We start from the raw sequence: 14,985 nt of genomic DNA on the forward strand, positions 1-14,985 counted from the left end.
GCTATGTTCATACATACAATAGAACACAGAACATGTTCATACACATCACACAACTCACATGGGAGAAACCACATTCAGGTATAAAATATGGTGTCAAGCAGCATTAATTCGATAGTGTAAACAACTGAGGAGGCACAAGTCAAATAAAGCCCTATGAAACATTGAAACAAGTTACTCACATTAAATATCCCACATATCTTCTAGTATGAAGAAAACTACCTGAATGGGGCCCTCTTTGATTGAGTCTTCCTATATAGAGAGATGTGAAATTCAACTATTTGTTCATATGCCAAAGACTCGGCAGAGGCCGAGGGGCCATAAAAGACTTAAGTCATATTTATAAAGAAGACCATCTTTTTTTCACAGCTAGATAACATTGAAAGTATACTTGTACTCACTGAGGTCCATAACCATCCTTCTCTATGAAAGCAACATACATCCACCTCCACTGAGATCTGGACACATACACCTGCTTTCATTGAAGACCAAACACATACATGAGGTCTGATGCAAGACTGAATACAAAATGGAGTCTTGCGTCTGCACATGCTCAGTACAATCACATGTCCTCCCACACTAAAGAGGTACAAACTGGCAAATCAAAATACACAAAGAATACAGGTTAGGAAATATATACATTAACAAACAAATAGTGAAAGGCTTGTTAGGTCACTATTTCCAACAAGGTTAAATTGACGATGTGGCTAAGGTTTGTTCTACTGAGAATGCTGGATGGACATTTAGAAAGAAAATATGCGAGGTTATTTCAATATATTAGCAGCAAGAATTGTTTGTGCTCCAAAATGGAATGTACCAATGCTTCCAACATAAAAAGAATGGTGATGAAGAATTGTGAATTAATTGAATGGACAAATTGACTATGCTGATTAAGAAATCTTTGATGAACTTTAAGAAAGACTGGGACTTGTTTTGTTACCTTTTCACAAAAATGATATGGGCATTAGTCACCTGTAGGATACATGAATTACTATAGTGTTATTGATATTATATAATGCCTTTAAAGGGAGTAGCCTAATAAGAAATGAACACTATCCAACAATGAATGGGACGTGCATTCTTGTGTTTCTGTTGTTATTTTTAATAGGCATTCAGTTGTAGTCCTGTAGTCGTAAATAGAATGCAGTTGTGTAGTTCTTACCATTCTGTATCTCACAAATCTGCTTCTTTATTCTATCATATTTTTTTAAATTCTTAAATAAATTTATTTTTAACAGGTAATAATAATAAAACTTTATTTATATTTCCTCACCATCTCCCTGAAGGGACTCAGGACGGCTCACTAAAAGCACTCAAAAGTGCAACACACATAAATACAGCAGTACATAAGCATATAAAACAATAACAATGTAAATTTACATAATTTACAGGTGTTGGAGACTGGCCCGGAGGGGAAGTAAAGGCGAAAATTCCAAGAGAGCAATAAAACAAGCCTTTTATTGTTATCACAGTTAATGATAAGGCAAACAGCCATACATACCCCAAAGGGCTGTATCATGGAAATGGCCGCCGCCCCATGTGCTCAGTTAACAAAGAATATATATCTTTGGCTTATCTAAAATTGACCAATGGCTGAGGGTCTTCCTCACCTTCCACACCTACTTGGCACAAGCGATACCAATGACCTAACTTGTTTACTCTGAGCTTTCTTCTCTCCTTGGAACTTCCTGGAGAAAGGCACCAGCTCACAGGAAGGGAGGGGCATATGCACAAGAAAAGCTACATAGGCAATAGTTTACTATTTTCTGGCTTATGGTCCATAGGGAGGCATTCCAAAGCCGGGGGGTCACCACCGGGAAAGCCCTCTTTCTCCCCACCAATCGCACTTGAGATCGAGGTGGGACTGAGAGGAGGGCCTCCCTGGCAGATCTTAGAGACCATGCCAGTTCATAGAAGGAGATGCGGTCTCCAATGTAGGTTGGACCCAAAGTGTATAGATCCCAGTGTCATGATCTCCAATCTTTGACATCTCCGGTCGGCTGACAAGGAACAGATGCCAGCCATAAAACGGGCCAGCCATAAAACCTCAATGACCCTCTGGTATGCAACAGCCCCTATATAAGTGGGCCAAAGAGAAGGTTCTGGTATTCGGTACAATAAAATCTGTTGGAACCTACCAGCGTGTGTCTTGGTGCTCTTTCTGGTGGAAGACCGACCCACAGCACAACTGGGAGAAGAGAACCCGACACTCTCCTTTCTGCCTTATTTTACCCAGACAAGAATAAAACTATGTACAATCACATACCTGCAGGATGGCTACCAAGAGTTTTATCTCCTCGCATTTGACAAAATATGTCCTCTCTAGGAATTTTCAACATCCTCCAGGGTAAGTCTCTGGTAACATGTGACAGGAGGTGTCCATAGTATTCTGTTTACATGTTACGTTCAGGAACATATCTCCTATGGATACTGTACTGTCATCACCATCCTAGGCTATTACTTGTATTATTGTCTTTCTGAGGTGGGCCCTAGGTGACAGTAGAGACCTATTCTAGATCCTCATGGTCTGTCACAAGGGAGGAGAAAACATAACAAATAGATAAATAAATACACAAATATAAGTTGTAAATGACATAGAAAAATGTACAGTAGAGTCTCACTTATCCAACGTAAATGGGCCGGCAGAACGTTGGATAAGCGAATATGTTGGATAATAAGGAGAGATTAAGGAAAAGCCTATTAAACATCAAATTAGGTTATGATTTTACAAATTAAGCACCAAAACATCATGTTATACAACAAATTTGTCAGAAAAAGTAGTTCAATACGCAGTAATGCTATGTAGTAATTACTGTATTTACGAATTTAGCACCAAAATATCATGATATATTGAAAACATTGACTACACAAATGCGTTGGATAATCCAGAATGTTGGATAAGCGAGTGTTGGATAAGTGAGACTCTACTGTACTTAGACAACTTTGTGAGAAGCAGAACTTTTCAGAGCTTGAGAGGTTAATGAAGACAAATACTTCTTCTCCGTCTTCTCCTTCCAAAGACATTGACATGCTTATCATGGCTCATGGAAAAGTAAATAGTCATCAGTCAATTTTGGCAGTTTAAAGCCTTTTTATTGACACTATCTACAACTATTTACACAAAGACTAACTATTAAACGGGTCTTGCTTCAGACAGTCCATAATGACGAATAAAAGCATTTGATTTCAGTTGAGAAAACACCTCCCACATTCCATTGTCTATGACATGTCTTCCTTCTAAGTATGCAAAAACAGAAATCTCCTTCTAGCAGCAAATCAATGCTCTATGCAATTAACTACTTCAGCACTGGAATGCTTACCGGAGCAAATTTCCACACTTACATAGCAACAATGAATTAAACATTTCACTACACAAAACCATTACATTGACAGAACTTTCAGGGATAGTCTCCCATTCATCTTCAGGGATAGTCTCCCCAGTGGCGCAATGGGTTAAACCAGGCATGGGCAAACGTTTTTGCTTTGTGAGTCCAGCCAGAAGGACTGGGCCAGACTGAGAGGGAGGATGGCCAGGCACATGCTAAGCGGAGCAGGCTTGGGAGGAGGAGGACCAAGGAGAGGGCAGGGCCACAATTGGGCAGAGCAGGGTCCAGGTCATCCATAGGTTGTCCTCCCAGGATAGGAATGGGGATGCTCACCATATCCTTATGCCGGGAGGAAAGTTGGACACCCGGCGACTGTCCTGATCCTCCTCCCTTGACCCTTGGGCTGTTCACAGGCGGTGGCTGAGTGCTCCGGAGGGCTCTCAGCCACTGCATGCCTTCCTCGGGCCATCCTCCTGGCATAGAGCCACTCACACCATCTTTATGCTGGAAGGAGGGCAAGACATACAGTGGCTGAGAGCACACCGGAGGGCTCTCAGCTGCTGCATGCCTTCCTCCCGTCTTTTTGGTATCACGACATGTCAAGCTGCCGTGTCCTTATGACAAGAGGATAGGGAAAATGAAGAGGGCCTGCGGTAAGCACCCAGAGGGCCACATCCAGCCCCCAGGCCTTAATTTGCCTATACCTGGGTTAAACCCTTGGGCTGGCAGGACTGCTGCCTTGAAGCTTGGGTTGCTGACCTGAAATTTGCCGGTTCAAATCCAGGAAAAGCACGGATGAGCTCCCTCTGTCAGCTCTAGCTCTCCATCCGTGGACACGAGAGAAGCCTCCCACAAGGATGGTCAAAACATCAAAACATCCGGGCATTCCCTGGGCAACATCCTTGCAGACGGTTAATTCTTGCACACCAGAAGCGACTTGCAGTTTCTCAAGTCGCTCCTAAAACGAAAAAAACCCAAACAAAACCTGTATAGACATATCTCTGATGACGCCTGGCCTGAAAGCCGGGCACGTGAAAGGCCTTCCGGACCCTTATTAGTGGACCAAGAGCTGAAGATGAGTCCTCGGTGTGATGCAGCAGCTCAAAAGGCCAATGTGTTTCTAGGCTGCATCAAGTGTCCGGATTGAGGGAAACCCTAGTCCCAATGTATTCTGCTTTGGTCAGACTTCCCCTGGAATGGCTTAGTGTCTATTTCTGGGCAAAGACATTCAAGAGTGGTGGGATACAATATTAAAGTAGCTATTATTATTATTATTATTATTATTATTATTATTATTATTATTATTATTATTATATTGTATGACACAGCAAACAAGATAGACATGCTGGATTTCATATCACAAAATCACAAGTCGAACACTTCCCAAGTGTCTAGGACTGTGTGATGTATTTTCGGATGATGCGCGCAGATCCCAGTAGGGTGGCCTTTTGCAGTTGGCAGATCGTAATTTTGTCAATGTCTATTGTTTCCAAATGCCGGCTGAGATCTTTTGGCACGGCTCCCAGTGTGCCCATCACCACCGGGACCACCTGTACTGGTTTCTGCCAGAGTCTTTGAAGTTCAGCCTTGAGGTCCTGATAGCGGCTGAGTTTTTCCTGTTGTTTTTCGTCAATGCGACTGTCACCTGGGATGACGACATCAATGATCCAAACCTTTTTCTTTTCCACAACTGTGATGTCTGGTGTGTTGTGTTTGTCAGCACTTTGTCAGTCTGGATTCGGAAGTACCACAGTCTCTTTGCATGCTCATTTTCCAATACTTTTGCAGGTTTGTGATCCCACCAGTTCTTTGCTGCTGGGAGGTGATACTTGAGGCATAAGTTCCAATGGATCATTTGGGCCACATGCTTGTGCCTCTGTTTGTAGTCTGTCTGTGCAATTTTCTTACAGCAGCTGAGGATATGATCCATGGTTTCGTCGGTTTCCTTGCAGTCTGCAATTTGGGTCATCAGCTGATTTTTCGATCTTGGCCTGAATGGCCTTTGTTCTGATGTCTTGCTCCTGGGCTGCAAGGATCAGGCCTTCTGTCTCCTTCTTCAGGGTCCCATTCGTGAGCCAGAGCCAGGTCTTCTATTATTATTATTATTATTATTATTATTATTATTATTATTATTATTATTAATTGCCTTTGTTCTGATGTCTTGCTCCTGGGCTGCAAGGATCAGGCCTTCTGTCTCCTTCTTCAGGGTCCCATTCGTGAGCCAGAGCCAGGTCTTCTATTATTATTATTATTATTATTATTATTAATTGCCTTTGTCCTGATGGCTTGCTCCTGGGCTGCAAGGATCAGGCCTTCTGTCTCCTTCTTCAGGGTCCCATTTGTGAGCCAGAGCCAGGTCTTCTATTATTATTATTATTATTATTATTATTATTATTATTATTATTATTATTAATTGCCTTTGTTCTGATGTCTTGCTCCTGGGCTGCAAGGATCAGGCCTTCTGTCTCCTTCTTCAGGGTCCCATTCGTGAGCCAGAGCCAGGTCTTCTTCTTGTCAGCTTTTCCTTCAATTTTGTCAAGGAACAAATTATTATTATTATTATTAGTAGTAGTAGTATTAGAGGGATATTGATAAGCCGAAGATGTGCAGAGAAGGGTGGCTAAAATGATCAAAAACTTGGAGACCATTCCCTATGAGGAGCGTCTTAATGAACTGGGTATGTTCATCCTGCAGAAGAGAAGGGTGAGAGGAGACATGAGAGCCACACTTCAATATTGGAAAGCATGTTCTAAGGAGCAGGACTTGTTTTGGAGAGGAGGACACAATGGGGCAATGGATCCAAATGGTGGGAAAGGAGATTCCAGCTCAACATCAGAGGGTGATGCCTGCTGCCTGGAATCTGGTGGAGCCTCATTTCTTTCCTGGAGGTCAGCTGCACGGTCCTCTGTCAGAATGCTTTGGTTGCGCCTTCTAGCCTTGGTGGAAGGGGGTTGGACTGGGTGGCCTTTTGCGGTCCCTTCCCACCCTATGACTCTGGGTCTTTCCTCTTGGTATGGATCAAAGTTGGCCTGTCTTTGGTTGGAGCTACACTACGGTATGATGCCCTTTGAGATGCTCAGCATAGTCATGCATAACCAGCTAGTTAGTAGCGCAGCTGGTTAGTAGCCAATTGCAATAAATCACTACTGACCGAGAGGTCATGAGTTCGAAGCCAGTCTGGGTCGGATTGAGCTCCCAACCATTAACAGCCTAGCTTGCTGTTGACCTATGCAGTCCGAAAGACAGTTGCATCTGTCGAGTAGGAAATTTAGGTACCTCTTTATGTGTGGAGGCTAATTTAACTGTACATGATTATTTTTTGTATTGTTGTAATTGTATTATGATATGTTGTTTTTATATTTTGCTATATTGTATTGTCCTGGGCATGGCCCCATGTAAGCCGCCCCGAGTCCCCGTTGGGGAGATGGTGGCGGGATATAAATAAAGTTTTTATTATTATTATTATTATTATTAACTGATTCATGATACCATAAAACCTTCCAGCAGCGTGTGGAAGAATGAGGAAGTGTCATGGAGCCAGATCCCAGGGCTGAATTTCCAAGCCCTGAATCTGACTTCATAACATAAACATGCGAGCACCTGGCGGGAGAAGATAAAATGAGCCTGGGAACTCAGGGGTGAAAGTATAAACAATTATAATTGCTGTAGTGTGGGGGGGATAGAAACCTTGGTGGAAATGTGATCCAGAAGGTGGGGTTTGATGATGATATTTGCGTGTGATATTACGTTGCATCAGAAGTGATAAAATTAGATGTATGTAAACATTAGGTCATTCTCGACTTTTCCAAAGTCATGTATTCTTCAATAAAGATTGTGTTTGAGAGCAGCTGTCTTTGATCTGCGTTCAGACTGGTCCTTTGAAGTAAGCCTGACATTAAAGTCGAGAATCCCATTTCTCACCCTCCTGCGGAATTCGCAGTGAAGTGATAATGAGCGAGGAAGAAGATCAAAGCCCAAATGAGGCAGAGAGGCCTTTGCAAGGGGCCCGGCCGAAGAGAGAAGAGACGCTGCAAGCCATAGCTTCCTCTACGGGGTACCCCAAGCCGAACGGCGTGACCCAGAGAATTCCCAGGCTCGGAAGAGGCGTCTCTGCAGCTGCAGAAACCAGTTGGGGATCTGGAGGAAGTATGCCGGAGACCGTGGCCCTGCGGTTATCCATCCTGGAAACTAATTTATCCAGGCTGTCGGAAACCGTGGGGAGATTGGTGCCATTATTGGAAGAGAATCTCCAGAAGGAGGCCAGCCGATATGGCGCCGAGAGAGAACCAAGCAAAGAAGGAGATTGGAGCCAGAGGGGCCAGCGGGCGTCAACGCAGAGCCCCGTGGCGGCAAGGGACGAGGGAGATGAGGAATACTGGCAGGAGCTGCAGTTCCGGGACAGCATGGCGCGAGAAGTGGAGCGTCAGCGAGCCCTGGGGACCCTGAGGCCGCCGTCTCCAACAGAGCTCCCAACCCCCCGAATGGGCGTCGGGGTGGAAAGGCCACTGGGGCCAGGGATCGGGTCCAGTGGATTCGCAGACGAAGGCGGAGAGGAGCGGGGGGTCCAGGAAGAGGAGGAGGATGTGCCGTACGACGAGGAAAGGCGAGATGAGGGGGCTACAGCTAGGCCAGTATGCGGATGGGCGGAAGAGCCAACAGCGGCGGCAGACTTCCAGGAGCCGCGCAGAATGACCACCGGAGTGGGGCGCGGCGTGTTCCAAGGAGCCACCCGAGGAAACCTGATGCAACCCTTCCCCATGCCGCCCAGACAATATCAAAGGGCTGCAGAATGGATGCCTAGAAGGGAAGATCTCAAGCTGGAATACGGAGGGGAATCAGAGGAACTGAACTTTTTTCTAATTAGCATTAGAGGATACATGGAAGACAACGCACACACATTTCCCTCCGAAGCAAGCAGGGTTCGAGCCATCGGCAACACACTAAAGCGAGGAGCAGCCAGCTGGTATGTGCAATTGCATGCCAGACGCGACCCATGCCTGAGGTCAGTGCCCCGCTTCCTCGCCGCACTGGAGAACCGGTTCAGAGACCGGCTAGAGCAATTGAGGGCTCGAGACCAGCTGAAAGGAATAAAACAGAGGGACAAAACGGTGCCCGAGTACGCAGAGGAATTCCTCCACCTCGCGGAAAGGGTACCGGAGTGGTCTGAAGTAACCAAAGTGGAACTATTTAAAGAGGGACTACGCCCCGAGATTTTCAGCTGGGCAGCGCACAGAGACGACCCCGAGACGCTCCAGGGATGGATTCAACTAGCGGGGCGCGTCGAATCTACCCTGGCACAAGTAAAGCGCTTCAGGAGCAGCAGCGGCCAGCAAAGACCGGTGGCGAGAGGTCGAGGAGAAACGAGGAAGCAAGAAAGACCCGGAGGGAGGCCGGGGATTCCCTCCAGAGGAGACGACAACAAACCTAAACCGGGATGCTTTGTATGTGGGAAGACGGGCCACCGAGCAGCGGAATGCTGGGCCCGGAAGGGGGAGCCGCCAAAAGCCCCAAAGCCCAAGCCAGCAACCGGGAGGCGTGCGGAGGAGGAGGTGCAGGCCCCAGAATCTTCGGAAAGATTGGTGAGTCGGGACAAACGCATGATAGTAGTACCAATTTGCCTCTCGGGGCTAGAAAATCGGGCCACCTGCAAGGCGTTTGTAGACTGCGGGTGTTCTAGGAACATTATAACCCCAGAATTAGCAGGAGCGCTGAAATGCCAGCAGATGGCACTTGACTCCCCAATTGCATTTTCGCAGCTAGATGGATCAGTCGCTGCTGGGGAAGTATCTACAAAGGAATTACGGGGAGTTCCATGCAAAATAGGCAAATGGGGAGGAAGAATATCCTTTGTGATAGCCCCTATTGCCACATACCATGTAATATTGGGGATACCATGGCTCGAACAAGCAAATCCTGAAGTAGATTGGAGAGGAAAAAGCTTAGTATTCAAAGAACAGCAGATGCAATGGGAGATAAGCAAAATTGCAGAAGAGGAGGACGAGGAAGACGAAGCAGGGGAAATAGACCCACAGCTATTGCCACCTGAATACAGAGACTTTGCGGATGTTTTCAATCAGAAAGAGGCCAGTAAATTGCCTCCCAAAAGAAATATAGAAGTAGGGATTGAAATAACACCAGGAGCAGACTTACCAAAACCAAAAGTATATCCCATGTCTGTGCAAGAGAAGGAGGAATTGAGAAAATACATTGATAAAAACCTGGCTCGAGGCTTCATTAAGCCATCTAATTCTCCTCTCGGGGCTCCAGTGTTATTTAGGAGAAAGAAAGACAATTCCCTAAGATTGTGCATTGATTATCGAAATTTAAACGCAATTACCAAGGACAATAAATACCCTATGCCCTTAGTCAAGGATTTAATTACCGTATTGAAGAAAGGGAGCATATTTACTAAACTGGATTTAATTGAAGCGTATCATAAATTAAGGATCAAACCGGAGGATACTTGGAAAACCGCATTTTCCTGCGCATTCGGCCATTTTGAATACGAAATTTTGCCTTTCGGGTTAAAAAATGGAAGCGGCTGCTTTATGCAGCTTATAAATGAAATACTACACCCGTTATTGTACAGAGGGGTGTTCATATTCCTTGATGATATCTTGATCATTTCTGAAGATAAGGAAAAGCACGTAAAATTGGTCCGGGAAGTTTTGCAGAGACTAAGAGAAGCAAAGCTGTACGCAAAACTGTCCAAATGTGAATTTAATAAAACTCAAATTGACTTTCTGGGATATCGGATGTCTCCAGAAGGGTTAGCTATGGATCCAGCTAAAGTAGCAGATGTGAAAGAATGGGGAGTGCCTCAAACAAGGAGGCAATTACAATCATTTCTGGGGTTTGCAAATTTTTACAGACCTTTCATAAAAGGCTTTGCACAAATAACCGCACCCCTTACAGAACTTTTAAAAACAAAAGGGAAAGGGGAGACAGCAAAAGTGAAAGCTCCCGGCGCCAAACTGAGTTGGACGCCAGAATGCCAAAAGGCATTCGAGACCTTAAAAGAATGCTTCACTGAAGGACCCATCCTAAAACACCCTGATATCAGGAGCCCTTTCATAATCCATTGCGATGCCTCAGACTGTGCGTACGGGGCAGTGCTATTGCAAAAGGATCAAAATGGGAACTTAAAACCCTGTGGATATTTGTCACGGAAGTTCAGCGAAACTGAAAAAAGTTGGCCAATATGGGAAAAAGAGGCATTAGCCATATTAAAAGCCTTAGAATGCTGGCGACACTTCCTCGAAGGAAGCGGAATCCCATTCGAAATTTGGTCTGACCATAAGAATCTCCAGTATTTAAAGTCTCCTAGAAAATTGTCCCCCAAACAAATCAGATGGGCGCAATACTTCAGCAGATTCGATTTCCAATTAAAGTTTTTTCAAGGGAAACAGAATGTCTTGGCAGATGCTCTTTCACGCATGCCTCAACACGAAGGCCTAACCACAGCAAAGGAGGGGACAATATTCTCTGACAAACAATGGGGCTTAGCTGTCAGGACAAGAGCACAAACCCAAAAGGAGGACACGGCTTTTGTCGAACTCGGCGGGGAAGATAACTGGGGAAATGAACTAAAACAGTCTTATAAAGGAGATCAATGGATCGCGTCCAACGCAGAAAAGGGGGACCAGAAGGGGGGATTTTGGTTTGTAAACAAGAAACTGTATATCCCAGCAATATTAAGGATTAAGATTCTGCATCGTTTTCACAACAACCAGAGCGCTGGTCATACAGGAATTACCAAAACAACAAAGGCAATAGCAAAACATTGTTGGTGGCCAGGAATGAGGAAGGACATAAAGAATCATGTTGTCCAATGTGATGATTGTGCCAGAAATAAATCGGGAGGAGGGAAGCCTATGGGATTGTTACAGACAGTAGCGGAACCTACCAGGCCTTGGGAATGTGTAGCTATGGACTTTGTGGGAGAACTGCCAGTCAGCAAAGGACATCGTTATATTTGGACAGTATTAGACCTGTTTTCTAAACAGGCCCACTTTATAGCACTGACGAAGCTACCATCGGCTGAGAAACTAGCTGAATTGTACATAAACCATATTTACAAATTACATGGATGTCCAAGTAGAGTAGTCAGTGACAGAGGAGTGCAATTCACAGCAAAATTTTGGGAAAAATTCTTGGAAATGCTAGGAGCAGAAAGGAGTTTAAGTTCTGCTTTTCACCCCATGACAAACGGGGCGGTAGAACGTACTCAGCAAACGCTTGGGCAGTTCCTTCGAATGTACTCTAACATGAGACAAAATGACTGGTCTAGGTGGTTGGCGTTTGCGGAACTAGCCTTTAATTCAACTATACATTCAGCAACAAACAAAACCCCCTTTGAAGTAGTTTACGGGTATGAAATACAACCTTTACCCCAATTGCCGAGGTGGACAGAAAATGAAGGAACAGAGGCAGGGAAATGGAAAACGCAAATGATGGAATGTTGGAATCAAGTGACTGCTTCGTTAAAAGAAGCACACAAAAAGTATAAAACGTTCGCAGACAGAAAGAGGGTGGAAGGCGATAAATTAGATAAAGGAGATCTAGTGTGGTTAAGTACCCAAAACATCAAATTGGGGTTACCTTCAAGAAAACTGGGCCCCAAATATATTGGACCATTCAGAATACAGGGTGTTATCAATGAAGTGACTTTCCAATTGGCATTGCCAAAAAGTTTAGGGAAAATACACCCAGTCTTCCATCGCAGCTTGCTGAAAAAATATATGGGGACTTTAGACAAAATGGACCCATAGAGTTATTGTTTGATTTGTTTCAGGACTATGGTGAAAGAAGAACCGAAGAGGAGGACGAAGAAAACGGGGGCGCCATGTCATGGAGCCAGATCCCAGGGCTGAATTTCCAAGCCCTGAATCTGACTTCATAACATAAACATGCGAGCACCTGGCGGGAGAAGATAAAATGAGCCTGGGAACTCAGGGGTGAAAGTATAAACAATTATAATTGCTGTAGTGTGGGGGGGATAGAAACCTTGGTGGAAATGTGATCCAGAAGGTGGGGTTTGATGATGATATTTGCGTGTGATATTACGTTGCATCAGAAGTGATAAAATTAGATGTATGTAAACATTAGGTCATTCTCGACTTTTCCAAAGTCATGTATTCTTCAATAAAGATTGTGTTTGAGAGCAGCTGTCTTTGATCTGCGTTCAGACTGGTCCTTTGAAGTAAGCCTGACAAGGAAGTATTCCATCAAAGACTCGGTGTCACAAGTGGACGGTGAAGCGGCAGCTCCCCCTGTGGCCGGAATTGAGTATACGTTCATGAAGCTGGAAAATGTTAAATTGCCTCTGTGTCTGTCTATATATGTCATATGTCTAATAATGGCATTTAATGTTTGCCATGTATATGTACATTGTGATCTGCCCTGAGTCTGCTTTGGGGTGAGAAAGAAGGGCAGAATATAAATACTGTAAATAAATAAACAATGCAGTCTGGCCTCCGACATCCAAAGGGGATTCTTTAAGAAAGGCATGACTTTAAGAAACTACAATCTTTTGGGAAACCAGAAATCTCCATAGCCATTTGGAAACGTGATCCTTTCAAGATTAATGGGCATTCACACTATTTGGAATAATCATTAAACTTTTGAAAGTATGTGCCGGCTGGACTGCTGACCTGAAAGTTGGGTTGCTGGCCTGAAGGTTGCCGGTTTGAATCCGCACGACGGGTTGAGCTCCAGTCTGTCAGCTCTAGCTTGTGGGGAGAAGCCTGCCAGCAGGATGGTAACACATCCGGGCGCCTCCTGAGCAACATCTCTGTAGACAGCCAATTCTCTCACACCAGAAGCGACTTGCAGTATGTTCTCAAGTCGCTTCTGACATGACAAGAAGAAAATCTTCCCGAGAAGAGTTAAATACTCATTTGAGTGAATCTTCTCCTTAGTGGTAAATAATCCACTAAGTATTCATGCAAGGCAGATTGGGTTCTCAGTTGTTAGACTGATAAACCTGGTTATCTCTCTGAACTGATAGGCCAAGGCACACAATAGAGAGCAGATCTTCAGAAGTGTTGTTTCAGTTGCCCAAAAGCATCTACTCTCCCATAAAATGTATTGCTTTTAAACAATGCTCTCAAGAGACCAAAAATAGGTAGACTTCATGAAAAGTTAACATAGTTGATTTATTTACAAATTTCACATATTCAGCATACATTGCTTATTGGTTGAGAGTTTAATCAGTAAGTTCTCTAAAGCATCCCGTCTCAGTCTCTTTTTTGTTGCATACAGACTCACACTCTCTTCAGCCTAATACATTACTCAATGTTGACTCAATCAAGACTGACTACTCACTGCACTACTACTGACACAAAAGGTAAAGGTAAAGGTTTCCTCTGACGTTAAGTCCAGTCATGTCTGACTCTGGAGGTTGGGGCTCATCTCCATTTCTAAGCCGAAGAGCCGGCGTTGTCCATAGACACCTCTAAGGTCATGTGGCCAGCATGATTGCATGGAGCGCCATTACCTTCCCATGGTAGCAGTACCTATTAATCTACTCACACTTTCATGTTTTCGAACTGCTAGGTTGGCAGAAGCTGGGGCTAACAGCAGGAGCTCACCCTGCTCCCCAGATTCAAACCACCGACCTTTCAGTCAAGTTTCAATACGGACACTATTGACCTCTAATCTGTACTGTACTGTTTCTGATGCAAACTCTGACTCCAAAAATGGAGTCTGAGTCTGAAAAGTCTGGTAACGTGGTCTATAATTCCTCTCACATCCTCAAACAACATAAAGTTAAGGGGGGAAATAATATAATGAATGCTTTGAATGCGATTTTCCTGCTTCTTGGCAGAATGGGGTTGGACTGGATGGCCCATGAGGTCTCTTCCAACTCTAGGATTCTATGATTCCAATGCCAAGTTTCTAACTTTGTGTTTTTAAATACAGTAGAGTCTCACTTATCCAACATAAATGGGCCGGCAGAATGTTGGATAAGCGAATATTGGATAATAAGGAGGGATTAAGGAAAAGCCTATTAAACATCAAATTGGGTTATGATTTTACAAATTAAGCACCAAAACATCATGTTATACAACAAATTTGGCAGAAAAAGTAGTTCAATACGCAGTAATGCTATGGAGTAATTACTGTATTTACTAATTTAGCACCAAAATATATCGATATATCGTAAACATTGACTACAAAAATGCCTTGGATAATCCAGAATGTTGGATAAGCGAGTGTTGGATAAGTGAGACTCTACTGTACATTATATACATTGCGGTTGCGCAATGGGGTTAATTAATCCCTTGTGCCGGCAGGACTTCTGACTTGAGGGTTGGGTTGCTGACCGGAAGGTTGCTGGCTTGAATCTGGGGAGAGTGCGAAGGAGCTCCCTCTGTCAGCTCTAGCTCCATGCGGGGACATGAGAGAACTTGGGACTTTATTTGGACTTTCCTTGCGAAGACTTTCTTGAGAGCGGTGCTCCATCATTATTTTCTTCATTCCAGTATACAGCAACATGACCAACCGTCTGTTTACTTTGTTTGGAAGATATTTTCTCTGTTGGTCCATCCTCGAGGAAATAATGCCCAATGGCTGCTCACTGGAGGGAAGGATATTGGGGGCAAGGCTGAAGTATTTTGGCCACATTATGAGAAGACAGGAAAGCTTGGAGAAGATCACG

General features: G+C 44.3%; 1 protein-coding gene across 1 annotated transcript; it reads left to right on the plus strand.

Annotated features, from left to right (window-relative positions):
- The first annotated feature begins 6,879 nt into the window (after positions 1-6,879).
- Positions 6,880-12,489, plus strand: LOC134295923 (uncharacterized). Its single transcript, XM_062969423.1, has 2 exons — positions 6,880-8,902; positions 12,118-12,489. The coding sequence occupies exons 1-2, from the start codon at positions 7,274-7,276 to the stop codon at positions 12,223-12,225; spliced, it is 1,737 nt and encodes a 578-aa protein (XP_062825493.1). The 5' UTR covers positions 6,880-7,273; the 3' UTR covers positions 12,226-12,489.
- Positions 12,490-14,985: the final 2,496 nt, after the last annotated feature.

Source organism: Anolis carolinensis, chromosome 2 (genome assembly GCF_035594765.1).
Source record: "Anolis carolinensis isolate JA03-04 chromosome 2, rAnoCar3.1.pri, whole genome shotgun sequence".
In the NCBI taxonomy this organism is placed as follows: Eukaryota; Metazoa; Chordata; class Lepidosauria; order Squamata; family Dactyloidae; genus Anolis; species Anolis carolinensis.

Bases quoted from the DNA above. Each gene is read 5' to 3' on its own strand.
- LOC134295923 (XM_062969423.1), top strand. From the start codon at position 7,274: ATGAGCGAGGAAGAAGATCAAAGCCCAAATGAGGCAGAGAGGCCTTTG. The intron at 8,903-12,117 runs GTGAGTCGGGAC...GATTTGTTTCAG, and splicing joins CAGAATCTTCGGAAAGATTG to GACTATGGTGAAAGAAGAAC.